This window comes from Esox lucius, chromosome 19, assembly GCF_011004845.1.
Source record: "Esox lucius isolate fEsoLuc1 chromosome 19, fEsoLuc1.pri, whole genome shotgun sequence".
Classification (NCBI taxonomy): domain Eukaryota; kingdom Metazoa; phylum Chordata; class Actinopteri; order Esociformes; family Esocidae; genus Esox; species Esox lucius.
Window position 1 is genome coordinate 195,001 of NC_047587.1, and position 15,000 is coordinate 210,000.

At 40.8% G+C, this 15,000-nt stretch overlaps 1 protein-coding gene across 2 annotated transcripts in view; it reads right to left on the reverse strand.

Annotated features, from left to right (window-relative positions):
* Window positions 1-15,000, reverse strand: part of vwf (von Willebrand factor) — a 99,851-nt gene that overhangs the window by 53,457 nt on the left and 31,394 nt on the right. For both annotated transcript variants that reach the window (XM_034288295.1, XM_034288294.1), the window contains exons 17-25: window positions 13,690-13,787; window positions 11,838-11,989; window positions 9,912-10,015; window positions 8,547-8,685; window positions 6,153-6,287; window positions 5,915-6,061; window positions 3,308-3,448; window positions 808-906; window positions 125-281 (exon numbers count right to left, since the gene is read on the reverse strand). In XM_034288295.1, coding sequence (XP_034144186.1) covers window positions 125-281; window positions 808-906; window positions 3,308-3,448; window positions 5,915-6,061; window positions 6,153-6,287; window positions 8,547-8,685; window positions 9,912-10,015; window positions 11,838-11,989; window positions 13,690-13,787 — 1,172 coding nt within the window. The remainder of the gene's footprint in view (window positions 1-124; window positions 282-807; window positions 907-3,307; window positions 3,449-5,914; window positions 6,062-6,152; window positions 6,288-8,546; window positions 8,686-9,911; window positions 10,016-11,837; window positions 11,990-13,689; window positions 13,788-15,000) is intronic.

Sequence of the window (15,000 nt, forward strand, 5' to 3'; positions counted from 1 at the left end):
GGATCAGTATCCCCTGGGTCAGTATCCCCTGGGTCAGTACCTATCCCCTGGGTCAGTATCCCCTGGGTCAGTACCTATACTCTGAGTCCCCTGGCACAAAAACCCTGTATTATCCTATACTTACGGCACAGGTCATTGGTCCTCCAGCTGACAGCCATGCCTCTCTCTGAACAGGCCTGTGCATAAGCAGCGATGACATCACAGAAGCACACACAGTCTCCTACAGTTGGACAGGAGCAGGCCGCCTCAACACACATCTCCACATAGGGCTCTGGGTCCACCTACACACATGTTTGGTTAACAGGCAGACAGGCAAAAATACAGGCACATGGGATTGTGGGTGTGGCAGGGTATTGTGGGTGTGGCAGGGGGTGTTGTGGGTGTGGTACAGTGTATTGTGGGCCTGTTAGGGTATTGTATGAGTGGCAGTGTGTATTGTGGGTCTGGCAGGGTATTGTGGGTGTGGCAGGGGGTGTTGTGGGTGTGGTACAGTGTATTGTGGGCCTGTTAGGGTATTGTATGAGTGGCAGGGTGTATTGTGGGTGTGGCAGGGTATTGTATGAGTGGCAGGGTGTATTGTGGGTCTAGCAGGGTAATACAATGGGCAAAGCATCTGATCAGTAATCAAAAGGTTGCTAGATTGCAAGTTGAAAATTGTATCATTCTTTTCTATTGTCCCCTTAAATGAAGTTATACATGTATATAATCTCTGTGTTATTGAATGTAGTATAGTGATTGTTACACATTCTACGGGTTGTGTAGTGTGGTGTTATAGTGTTGTATTGTGTTATGAAGTGTGTGACTCACCAGACTGTTACAGTCTCTGAAGAGAGTGCCGCTTAAAACACGACAAGACTGTTCCACCATCACCAACTTCACTATGTTATTACTGCAGGGAGGAGAAGGCTACCCACAGAAAACCCAATGACACAGTATTACTATAGTTATTAGTAGTAGTTGAATTATTTCAAGTAGTAATATATGTTCAGTTTGTATTAAAGAATCTGAGTGAGAATCTATAACTGATATAGTCATAAAGGTAGTGGTATATTAGGATATTTTTGTTTGTATAACTGTTGTAATATATGTGTAGTATAGTATCAATACATGTATGTAGTTGGTATAAAAAGAGAGAGGATGAGTCTTTTAGAATTAAAGATGGGGACAATTGAAGAATAACATTTCTCAATGTAAAATTGCAAAGAGTTTGGGCATCTCATCATCTATGGTACATGATATAATTTAACGATTCTGAGAATTTAGAGAAATCTCTGTATGCAAGGGACAAGGAGGAAAACCAATGTTGGATGGCCATGATCTTCAGGCACTCAGCATTAAAAACAGACACGATTCTGTAGTGGACATCACTGCATGGGATCAGGAACACTTCTGAAAACCATTGTATGTGAACACAGTACATCACTGCATCCACAGATCCAAGTTAAAACTCTACCATGCACAGAAGAAACCATATATAAACAAGATCCAGACATTTCGCCGCTTTATCTGGGCCAAAGCTCATTTAAGATGGACTAACGTGAAGTGGAAAACAGTCCTATGGTCTGACAAATCAAAATGTGAAATTATTTTTAGGAATTATGGACATAATCCTCCAGACTAAAGAGGAGAGGGACCATCCAGCTTCTTATCAGCACACAGCTTAAAAGCCAGCATTCGTGATGGTATGGGGTACACATGGCGTAGGTGAACTGCACATCTGTGAAGGCACCATCAATGATGAAAAATACATACAGGTTTTGGAGAAAAATATGCAGCAGTCCTGATGATGTCTTTGTCAGGGAACACAGTTCCCAAATGCTGTGTTCCCTGACAAAGAAGAGGTGATGCAACAGAGTGGTAAACATGCCCCTGTCCTGAAACGTGTTGCTGGCATCAAATGTGGACGTATTTGGATATATTTTTCCCAAAACAAAAACATTTCTCAGTTTCAACATTTGATACAGTGGGGAGACCACAGATTTTGCAGGTTTTCCTATTTACAAAGTATGTACAGGTTGGTAGTTTTTATCATAGTACACTTCAACTGTGAGAGATGGAATAAAAAAAACAACCTGCAAGCAGCTTGGTGAGAAGGCGACAACTTTTGGAGCAATTATTAGAAAATGGAAGAAGTTCAAGATGAGGGTCAATCTCCCTCAATCTGGGGCTCCGTGCAAGATCTCACCTTGTGGGGTATCAATGATCATGAGGAAGGTGAGGGATCAGCCCAGAACTACACGACAGGACCTGGTCAATGACCTTAAGAGAGCTGGAACCACAGTCTCAAAGAAAACCATTAGTAACACACTATGCCGTCATGGATTAAAATCCTGCAGCGCGCGCAAGGTCCCCCTGCTCAAGCCAGCGAATGTCCAGGCCCGTCTGAAGTATGCCAATGACCATCTAAATGACCCAGAGGAGGAATGGGAGAAGGTCATGTGGTCTGATGAGACATAAATAGAGCCTTTTGGTCTAAACTCCACTCGCCATGTTTGGAGGAAGAAGAAGGATGAGTACAACCCCAAGAACACCATCCCAACCGTGAAGCATGGAGGTGGAAACATCATTCTTTGGGGATGCTTTTCTGCAAAGGGGACAGGACGACTGCACCGTATTGAGGGGAGGATGGATGGGGCCATGTATCACGAGATCTTGGCCAACAACCTCCTTCCCTCAGTAAGAGCTTTGAAGATGGGTCGTGGCTGGGTCTTCCAGCATGACAGTGACCCGAAACACACAGCCAGGGCAACTAAGGAGTGGCTCCGTAAGAAGCATCTCAAGGTCCTGGAGTGGCCTAGCCAGTCTCCAGACCTGAACACAATAGAAAATCTTTGGAGGGAGCTGAAAGTCTGTATTGCCCAGCGACAGCCATGAAACCTGAAGGATCTGGAGAAGGTCTGTATGGAGTAGTGGGCCAAAGTCCCTGCTGCAGTGTGTGCAAACCTGGTCAAAAACTACAGGAAACGTATTCTCTCTGTAACTGCAAACAAAGGTTTTTGTACCAAATATTAAGTTTTGCTTTCCTGATGTATCAAATACTTATGTCATGCAATAAAATGCAAATTAATTACTTAAAAATCATACAATGTGAATTTCTGTATTGTTGTTTTAGATTCCGTCACTCACAGTTGAAGAGTACCTATGATAAAAAATTACAGACTTCCACATGCTTTGTAAGTGGGAAAACCTGCAAAATCGGCAGTGTATCAAATACTTGTTCTCCCCACTGTACGTTGCCTTTATACTATTTTCGTGTTTCAGTGTGCGTGTTTCAGTGTGCGTGTTTCGTGTGCATGGGGGTGTTCACCTGTGTTGCATCGGCGCAGCTGGGTTTGACCTTCCAGGAGTTTCCAAAGTGGGCAGAATCAACCTCAAGTTGATTGTTGCTACTCAGAAGGTCATTGTTCAAGTTGCCATCATAATTACCACAAAGACCACACACACGCTCCTAAACACAAACACACATACAATGAGACAAATACAATACAGTTGTTGAGCAGTATGGTAGTGTTGTAGTGGTTGAAATAATATATTTTGTAGTAAAAGTAGTAGTAATACAAGTTGTAGTAGTAATAGGATTAGTGTAGTAGAAGTAGTAGCCGTTGTAGTAGTAATAGGATTATTGTAGAAGAAGTAGTAGTAATAGTATAGTAGTAGTAGTAGTAGGAGCAATAGTAGTAGTTATAACTGCATCAGTAGCTGTAGTAGTAGTAGTAGTAATAATAATAATAATGATAGTAGTAGCATCAATAGTAGTAGTTATAACTGTAGTAGTAATAGTAGTAGTAGTAATAATAATAGTAGTAGTAGCAATAATAGTAATAGTTATAACTGTAAATGGAGTAGCTGTAGTAGTCACAGTAGTAGCAGCAGTAGCAACATGTAGTAGCAGCTGTAGTAGTTGTATAGTAATAGCCACTAGTAGTGGTATAGTAGTAATTGCTGCCATAGTTGTAGTAGTATAGTTGTAATAGCTGCAGTAGTAGATTTAGAGTAGTAGCAGCTGTAGTAGTAGCTGCTGCTGTAGTAGTAGTACTGCATTTACATATTTACATTAAAGGGATTTAAAAACCCTTCACATCCAATCCACAACCCTGGGTATAGTAGCAGTAATATTGCAGTAGTAGTGATAGTAGTTATTGTATTGTGTATTGTGAGCAACAGTGTTCCAAGGTTAGTAAAAGTAGTACTAATAGCAGTACCCTGTAATATGAGCTGTGTAATAGTAGCCAGGTTTCCAGGTTTGTAGAAGTAGTACTAATAGTATTACCTTGTAATATGAGCTGTGTAATAGTAGACAGGTTTCCAGGTTTGTAAACGTAGTACTAATAGTATTACCCCATAGTATGAGCTGTGTAATAGTAGACAGGTTTCTAGGTTTGTATAAGTAGTACTAATAGTATTACATTGTAATATGAGCAGTGTAATAGTAGACAGGTTTCCAGGTTTGTAGAAGTAATACTAATAGTATTACCTTGTAATATGAGCTGTGTAATAGTAGTTGGGTTTCCAGGTTTGTAGACTTTGTTACTAATAGTATTACTCTGTAATATGTGGAGGTTTGTACTAATAGACGGGTTTCCAGGTTTGTAAAAGTAGTACTAATAGTATTACCCCATAGTATAAGCTGTGTAAAAGTAGACAGGTTTCCAGGTTAGTAAAAGTAGTACTAATAGTATTACCCTATAATATGAGCTGTGTAAAAGTAGACGGGTTTCCAGATTTGTAGAAGTAGTACTAATAGTATTACCTTGTAATATGAGCTGTGTAATAGTAGTTGGGTTTCCAGGTTTGTAGACGTAGTACTAATAGTATTACCCTGTAATATGAGCTGTGTAATAGTAGGCTGGTTTCCAGGTTTGTAGAAGTAGTACTAATAGTATTACCCTGTATATGTGGAGGTTTGTACTAATAGACAGGTTTCCAGGTTTGTAGAAGTAGTACTAATAGTATTACCCTGTAATATGAGCTGTGTAAAAGTAGACGGGTTTCCAGGTTTGTAGAAGTTGTACTAATAGTATTACCTTGTAATATGAGCTGTGTAATAGTAGCCAGGTTTCCAGGTTTGTATAAGTATTACTAATAGTATTACCTTGTAATATGAGCTGTGTAATAGTAGTTGGGTTTCCAGGTTTGTAGACGTAGTACTAATAGTATTACCCTGTAATATGAGCTGAGTAATAGTAGGCTGGTTTCCAGGTTTGTAGAAATAGTATTAATAATATTACCCTGTAATATGTGGAGGTTTGTACTAATAGACAGGTTTCCAGGTTTTTAGAAGTAGTACTAATAGTATTACCCTGTAATATGAGCTGTGTAAAAGTAGACGGGTTTCCAGGTTTGTAGAAGTAGTACTAATAGTATTACCTTGTAATATGAGCTGTGTAATAGTAGCCAGGTTTCCAGGTTTGTATAAGTATTACTAATAGTATTACCTTGTAATATGAGCTGTGTAATAGTAGTTGGGTTTCCAGGTTTGTAGACGTAGTACTAATAGTATTACCCTGTAATATGAGCTGAGTAATAGTAGGCTGGTTTCCAGGTTTGTAGAAATAGTATTAATAATATTACCCTGTAATATGTGGAGGTTTGTACTAATAGACAGGTTTCCAGGTTTGTAAAAGTAGTACTAATAGTATTACCCTGTAATATGAGCTGTGTAAAAGTAGACGGGTTTCCAGGTTTGTAGAAGTAGTACTAATAGTATTACCTTGTAATATGAGCTGTGTAATAGTAGCCAGGTTTCCAGGTGTGTATAAGTAGTACTAATAGTATTACCTTGTAATATGAGCTGTGTAATAGTAGTTGGGTTTCCAGGTTTGTAGATGTAGTACTAATAGTATTACCCTGTAATATGAGCTGTGTAATAGTAGGCTGGTTTCCAGGTTTGTAGAAGTAGTACTAATAGTATTACCCTGTAATATGAGGAGATGTGTACTAGTAGACGGGTTCCCAGGTCCCAGCTGATGGAGATGTGTTTTCCCAGCAGCAGGATGAAGAACTGACCAGAACGAACAATCTCTACTTCCGAACCCTTCATCACTGGCTTCCTCATCCTCACCTGGAGATAGAGGGAGAGTAAGGGTGTCTTGTGTGTGTGTGTGTGTGTGCGTGCGTGTGCGTGTGCGTGCATGTGTATGTCTGAGAGAGACCTGTCCATGCTCCATAGTGATTATTCCACCCTTGTAGAAGACTGTAACAGCTTTTGCACAGCGATGACCTACGACCCCACAGGCTTCATTCTCTACCAGCACCCTGAATGATCCCTCCTCCCCTCCACACTGGTCCTGGGGAGAGAGAATAAAACCCTAAAACACACACTGTAAAGAGAATATGTGTGGTAAATTTAACAGAAAAGTAGAGACCAAAAGGATTGTGATGCTCACTCGTTTAGAATACTTTCAGCCTGCTCTACTGGGTTGATGTTATGAAATCATTGTTATTGTCAGCCTGCTCTACTGGGTTGATGTTATGAAATCATTGTTATTGTCAGCCTGCTCTACTGGGTTGATGTTATGAAATCATTGTTATTGTCAGCATGCTCTACTGGGTTGATGTTATGAAATCATTGTTATTGTCAGCATGCTCTACTGGGTTGATGTTATGAAATCATTGTTATTGTCAGCATGCTCTACTGGGTTGATGTTATGAAATCATTGTTATTGTCAGCATGCTCTACTGCGGGTTGATGTTATTAGATTAGATTCAACTTTAATGTCATTGAAAACTACAAGTACAAGAAATGCAGTTCACATCTAACCAGAAGTGCAACTAGAAGAGAGCAGAAAATGTTTTAAGTATTAAGTGCATCCATATTACAAGTGGAATGTATATATGTGCAATGAAGGCAAATGCAGTACAAATTGCATTACTAAATGTGCAATTAAGGTAAATGGAGGGCCGAAAATATACAAGTATTAAGTATAGTGTATGTTACAAGTGGGATAATAGTTTATGAAGTAGGAGTAGGTTGAACTCGTCATTCTTTTCGTGACATATACCCTGCATCAATTTCTTACAAAGACCGAAGCAGATAGTACAGCAGATTATTTCATTTACACAGAGGTTATTCCCCTGATAGCACAATAACTTGCATTACCAAATCAGTTACAAAGACAGCAGCAGATTGTGACATTTACACAGTGCATTTATCAGTTAATCTTAGCAACAAAAAGATCGAACACATTATTTGTTTAAGTAATCCAAGCATTTTGTTCTTTTTATGCTCCCGCTACTGAAAGGATTATTCCACTTAAAAATTCAATTTTGCTGTTTCAATCAAAGATGGATTGTAGTAGGAGTTACCAATCCTTTAGCAGACCAGTTTATTGAAGTCAAGGTTGTACAATTCTGTTAAAGTTCTTCCTAGAATCCCAGTAGATGCTATGATTTATTTTTGTTAAAACCGGGAACTTTGTCTCAGTCTAGCCACAGTACTATTCAAAGCAAGACTTCAGAATGAGGCCTTATGGGATACATGCTGTATTAAGAGTTAAACATTTTGAAGATTTGTCTAGGAACTCACATGAAGGACACGGAATTGTAAGTTCAATAACCATGAATCTGGAATTTACAAATACAGTCATGGGTACTGTAATAACTCTGCTATTCACTTGAAAGGGCAATGCATACTGGGAAATTATATTGAGGTGTGGCTCAGTGAGCATGTTACACTAACCTAGATTATCAGATTACTTAGACTACATTTTACTTAATTAGATTGGGAATTAAAACTGAGTTTTATCATCTCAAAATGGTTGTGTATGGCTCCTCAATAATTGAAAGAGTATGAAATGGTGAGAGAAGTTTCACTAGTCTTAAACCTGTATGCTCTTCAAACTGCTGAAGTTCAATGTTATGAAATTATAATGTTAAGGCAACTGATTGCCTTACTTGTTTTGGGTTCTGCTTACTTATTCATGTTTACAGTGCAGTAAAACACAGTAACACAAAATAAACCATGCAATAACACAAACAATAAACCATGCAGTTAAACACAGTAACACAAACAATAAACCACGTAATAACACAGTAACACACAGTATAAACCACTCAATAACACACAGTAACACACACGATAAACCACTCAGTAACACACACGATAAACCACTCAGTAACACACAGTAACACACACGATAAACCACTCAGTAACACACAGTAACACACACGATAAACCACTCAGTAACACACACGATAAACCACTCAGTAACACACAGTAACACACACGATAAACCACTCAGTAACACACAGTAACACACACGATAAATCACTCAGTAACACACACGATAAACCACTCAGTAACACACAGTAACACACACGATAAACCACTCAGTAACACACACGATAAACCACTCAGTAACACACAGTAACACACACGATAAACCACTCAGTAACACACAGTAACACACACGATAAACCACTCAGTAACACACACGATAAACCACTCAGTAACACACAGTAACACACACGATAAACCACTCAGTAACACACAGTAACACACACGATAAATCACTCAGTAACACACAGTAACTCTCAGGTACACTGACCTGCACCAGGACGTACTGACACAGTCCAGGAAAGGAGTACTGGAGACCATCGAAGGTGATGTAATGTCCCTCTCCCACTGTACGACACACTCCATCACACACCTGCTTTGTACAATGCCAGTGTCTGTTCTCACACACACTGAACAAGAAAAAAAAATCAGCAATAACAGGTTTTACAATACAGTCTAAACCAAAGGGGTAAACTATTTGCGATCACATGAAAAGCATACTTGATCTTAAGAACGTTTAAATGGCCAGGGAAATCAACAAATGAATCAAGCAGTTTAGTGAGAGCTACCACCTTGCGAACTGCATGGCATAGTCTACAGCAGAGGTGTCAAACCGGTTCCACGGAGGGCCGAGTGTCTGCAGGTTTTTGCTCTCTCCTTGTACATGATTGGTTAATTAGGTCACTGATTGGTTAGTTTCTACCCTCACCTGGTTGTGTAGGTATGAACTAGGAACCAATTTATAGGAAAAACCAAAAACCTGCAGACACTCGGCCCTTTGTGGAACCGGTTCGACACCTGTGGTCTACAGTATTCTTGCTCAAATGTTCAGCATCACCGATGGAACGCATTAAATGTCCACGGGCAAAATATCACAAAGCACGACACTTCAACAGCGACTGGCATTGGAGATGTCTGGATAGATATCTTTATTAGAGAGTATCATTGGTTTCACTAGTGTCAGCCTGCCGAGTGAGCCTCTCACAATTCATGCGACAATGTTGATTGGGTCCTCCAAATGTGCCGGAATATTTGTGGGCGGAGCTTATGTTGAGTAACATCTAGTTAACCGTTAAGATTCTCTGCTCAGTTTAGAGATGGAGCGTAAATCGTCAAGACAGCATAATTTGGGTAAAACGTAGTCATCTTTCGTAGTACGGGTTAATGGGAAAGTTTGACATCACCAAGTTACTCCAGAAGTTACATCGATAAGCCAGTTACTTCGCTTCGTAGTATACCCCTCACCAAGTCTTACAATACAGTCTAAACCAGGAGTTACAGTAGTGTCTAAAGCAGTTGTCACATATTACAGTCTACACCAAGTCTTACAATACAGTCTAAACCAGGAGTTACAGTAGTGTCTAAAGCAGTTGTCACATATTACAGTCTACACCAAGTCTTACCATACCGTCTAAACCAGGAGTTACAGTAGTGTCTAAAGCAGTTGTTACATATTACAGTCTACACCAAGTCTTACCATACCGTCTAAACCAGGAGTTACAGTAGTGTCTAAAGCAGTTGTTACATATTACAGTCTTCACCAAGTCTTACCATACCGTCTAAACCAGGAGTTACAGTATGACTCTAAACCAGGTTTGTGCCAGTTGTTTAAATACACTCTAAACCAGGTACGTACCAGGTGTTACAGTCCACAGTAATTCTTTGTCCTGGGGCGTATGCTCTCTTGTTATGATAACAAGGACACTGCTCTGGAACAATGCACTCTCTGCGATGACGAACCTGAATCAATTTACCAATCAGTTAATCAACCTATCAATCAACAAAACAAACAATAATTAGTTCCCTCTAACTACAGACTGATTCAGATCAGGTTACTGGTCTCTAGTCAATCAGTGACATTGACTAATCAATCAATTAACTACCATGGACCAGAAACAATTTTACTGTTACGGTCAAAGTTGATGAAAAGGTCATGGTATGTACTTTGCTGTTGGGACAGATAAAGCTGGGTTAGGGGTCAGGGGTCAGGGTTAGGGGTCAGGGTTAGGGGTCAGGGTACATATTGTTCTGTTGGGACAGAGGCAGCTGGGTCAGGGGCTTAGCGTCAGGGTTATGGGTCAGGGGCTTAGCGTCAGGGTTATGGGTCAGGGTTATGGGTCAGGGTCAGTGTCTAGGGGACAGGGTTAGGGTCAGTTTCTAGGTGTTAAGTCAGGGTCAGTTTCTAGGTGTTAAGGTCAGGTTTAGTGTCTAGGTGTTAAGGTCAGGTTCAGTGTCTAGGTGTTAAGGTCAGTTTTAGTGTCTAGGTGTTAAGGTCAGTTTTAGTGTCTAGGTATTAAGGTCAGGTTTAGTGTCTAGGTATTAAGGTCAGGTTCAGTGTCTAGGTATTAAGGTCAGGTTCAGTGTCTAGGTATTAAGGTCAGGTTCAGTGTTTAGGGGTTAAAGTCAGGTTCAGTGTCTAGGGGTTAAAGTCAGGTTCAGTGTCTAGGGGTTAAGGTCAGGTTCAGTGTCTAGGTGTTAAGGTCAGGTTCAGTGTTTAGGGGTTAAGGTCAGGTTTAGTGTTATAGGTGTTAAAGTCAGGTTCAGTGTTATAGGTGTTAAGGTCAGGTTCAGTGTTTAGGGGTTAAGGTCAGGTTCAGTGTCTAGGTGTTAAGGTCAGGTTCAGTGTTTAGGGGTTAAGGTCAGGTTCAGTGTTTAGGGGTTAAGGTCAGGTTCAGTGTCTAGGTGTTAAGGTCAGGTTCAGTGTCTAGGTGTTAAGGTCAGGTTCAGTGTTTAGGGTTTAAGGTCAGGTTTAGTGTTATAGGTGTTCAAGTCAGGTTCAGTGTTTAGGTGTTAAGGTCAGGTTTAATGTTTAGGTGTTAAGGTCAGGTTTAGTGTTATAGGTGTTAAGGTCATGTTCAGTGTTTAGGGGTTAAGGTCAGGTTCAGTGTTTAGGGGTTAAGGTCAGGTTCAGTGTCTAGGTATTAAGGTCAGGTTCAGTATTTAGGGGTTAAGGTCAGGTTCAGTGTTTAGGGGTTAAGGTCAGGTTCAGTGTCTAGGTGTTAAGGTCAGGTTCAGTGTTTAGGGGTTAAGGTCAGGTTCAGTGTCTAGGTGTTAAGGTCAGGTTCAATGTTTAGGTGTTAAGGTCAGGTTTAGTGTTATAGGTGTTAAGGTCAGGTTTAGTGTTATAGGTGTTAAGGTCAGGTTAAGGTTAGGGTTAGGGTCAGGTTCAGTGTCTAGGTGTTAAGGTCAGGTTCAGTGTTTAGGGGTTAAGGTCAGGTTTAGTGTTTAGGTGTTAAGGTCAGGTTAAGGTTAGGGTTAGGGTCAGGTTCAGTGTCTAGGTGTTAAGGTCAGGTTCAGTGTTTAGGGGTTAAGGTCAGGTTTAGTGTTTAGGTGTTAAGGTCAGGTTTAGTGTTATAGGTGTTAAGGTCAGGTTCAGTGTCTAGGTGTTAAGGTCAGGTTCAGTGTCTAGGGGTTAAGGTCAGGGTCAGTGTCTAGGTGTTAAGGTCAGGTTTAGTGTTATAGGTGTTAAGGTCAGGTTCAGTGTCTAGGGGTTAAGGTCAGGGTCAGTGTCTAGGGGTTAATGTCAGGGTCAGTGTCTAGGGGTTAATGTCAGGGTACGTACCGTTCCATTGGGACAGAGACAGCCTGGTCTACAGGCCAGACTGAGACAGGGGAGGTCGAGGTTCTGACAGGTTCTAGAACACTCTAGACCCTGCCCCCCCCCCTCACACCCCACATGTCTCAGAGGTGGAGCACAGGGGGCTGAACGGCGCTCTACACACAAACACACACATAGATCACAAGGAAAAATTACATTTTCTTTAAAAAACTTTGTGAAAAAAGTGAATACTACCATAAAACAGCTGGAGCTAACTCTAGTCATCTACCTTTAAAATAAAAAATAGCCTACACACAAGTGTAACATTTGATAATTTAGATTTAGATTTTCACTTTTTTGATGGGGAACATGTGCATCCAATTAAAGCTGTCCTCTGATAATGAATACACACTGATGAGCCAAAAAGACCACCTGCCCAACATGCTGTCAATCCTGCCGCCGAAACAGCGCAAACTCGCCAAGAACCCTGAAGGAGTCCTGTGGTAGCCATCAATGTGCCTAATATTGTGTGGGTCCCCCTTTTGCCGCCAAAACAGCCCTGACCCGTATAGGCATGGACTCCACTAGACCTCTGAAGGTGTGCTGTGGTATCTGACACCAAGATGTTAGCAACAGATCCTTCAAGTCCTGTAAGTTGCGAGGTGGGGCCTCCATGGATCTGACTTCTTTGTTCAGCACATCCCACAGATGCTTGATTGGATTGAGATCTGGGGAATTTGGAGGCCAAGTCAACACCTTGAACTTGTTTTCTTTCTCAAACCATTCCGGAACTATTTTTGCTTTGTGGCAGGGTGCATTATCCTACTGAAACAGGCCAATGCCATCAGGGAAACCCATTGCCATTAAAGGGTGCACATGGTCTTCAACAATGCTTAGGTACTGTAGGTGGTACGTGTCAAAGTAACATCCACATGAATGGCAGGACCCAAGGTTTCCCAGCAGAATACTGCCAAAAGTATCACACTGCCTCTGTTGGCTTGCCTTCTTCCCATAATGCATCCTGGTGCTATGTGTTCAGGTAAGCCATGCACACGCACCTGCACATCCACATGATGTAAAAGAAAATGTGGACATCAGACCAGGACACCTTCTTCCATTGCTCCGTGGTCCAGTTCTGATGCTCACGTGCCCACTGTAGGTGCTTTCGGCAGTGGACAGGGGTCAGCATGGGCACCCTTACTGGTCTGCAGCTACGCAGCCCCATACTCAATGAATTGTGTGTTCTGACACCTTTCTATCAGTACCAGCATTAACTTTTTGCATATTTTAGAGTGGCCTTTTATTGTTGTACCAGCATTAACTTTTTGCATATTTTAGAGTGGCCTTTTATTGTTGCCAGCATTAGGCACACCTGTGCAATTATCATGCCGTCTAATCAGCATCTTGATATGCCACACCTGTGAGGTGGGTGGATTATCTCGGCAAAGGAGAAGTGCTCACTAACACAGATTTAGACAGATTTGTGAAAAGTATTTGAGAATGTTTTTGTGTACATAGACAAAGTCTTAGATCCTTCAACTCATGATAAATGGGGGCAAAAACAAAAGTGTTGCGTTTATAATTTTGTTCAGTGTATATACACACACATATGGAAATTCAAATACATGTTGATGAATGGATATATATTATACTAATAAATGAGTGTATATATTATACACTCATTTATTAGTAAAAAATATATTAATTTATCAACATGTATTTGAATTTCCATCTTATCTTGCCAAATAAGAAAATAGTTTTAGGTATGATATGATTTAATGTGCAGGACTTCCCAGGTGGTTAAGTAGTTTCCAATGTTTTAAACACACAGAAACAGAGGCACGCAGGCGTACACACACACACACACACACACTACCTCTGGAGAAGGGTTGTTCATCCTCGTAGAACATATCAGACAGCATGGTTTCACTCATCTCATTGGAGCTGCACTTCATAGAACCGTTCTCACAATAACTAGACACACACACACATACACACACACATAAAACAAATAGGTCAGTCAGTGTGTGTGATTTCTTTATATTGTTATGGGGGCCAGATCAGAGCAGTTTAATTGTTATGTTATGGGGGCCTTATCAGAGCAGTTTAATTGTATTGTTTAAGTGGCCAGATTAGAGCAGTTTACTGCGTTGTTATTTGGGCCAAATATGGGCAGTTCAACTGTACTGTTATAGGGGCCATATCAGAGCAGTTCTGATGTATTGTTAGAGGGGCCAGATCAGAGCAGGTCTACTGTATTGTTATGGTGGCCAGATCAGAGCAGTTCTACTGTTTAGGGGGACCATATCAAAGCCGTTCTACTGTAATGTTATGGAGGCCAGATCAGCGCAGTTCTACTGTTCTGTTATGGGGGCCATTATATGAGCAGTTCTACAGTATTGTTATGGGGGCCATATCAGAGCAGTTCTACTGTATTGTTATTGGAGGCAGATCACAGTTGTTTTACTGTATTATAATGGGGGCCATTTCAGAGCAGTTCTACTGTATTGTTATGGGGGCCAGATCTGCGCAGTTCTACTGTTCTGTTATGGGGTCCATTATATGAGCAGTTCTACTGTATTGTTATGGGGGCCAGATCAGAGCTGTTCTACTATACTGTTATGGGGCGATATAATGTCTGTAATCTACTGTATTGACATGGGGGTAATATCAGAAATAATGTACTATATTACTATAATTTCTAGAATACAGCTATTCTACTGTATTGTATTCTTATGGGGCCCAGGTCGGGGCGTTCTACTATATTGTTACATGGGCCATAATTATGTATTTTTATTGGTGTCAGGTCAGAGCTGGTCTACTTTATTGCTACAGGCGCCAGGTCAAAGTTGTTCTACTGTTTTGTTACAGGGGCCAGATTAGAACTGTTCTAATGTATCGTTATGGGGTCAGTTCAGAGTTGTTCTACTGTTTTGTTACAGGGGCCAGATTAGAACTGTTCTAATGTATCGTTATGGGGTCAGTTCAGAGTTGTTCTACTGTTTTGTTACAGGGGCCAGATTAGAACTGTTCTAATGTATCGTTATGGGGTCAGTTCAGAGTTGTTCTACTGTTTTGTTACAGGGGCCAGATTAGAACTGTTCTAATGTATCGTTATGGGGTCAGTTCAGAGTTGTTCTACTGTTTTGTTACAGGGGCCAGATTAGAACTGTTCTAATGTATCGTT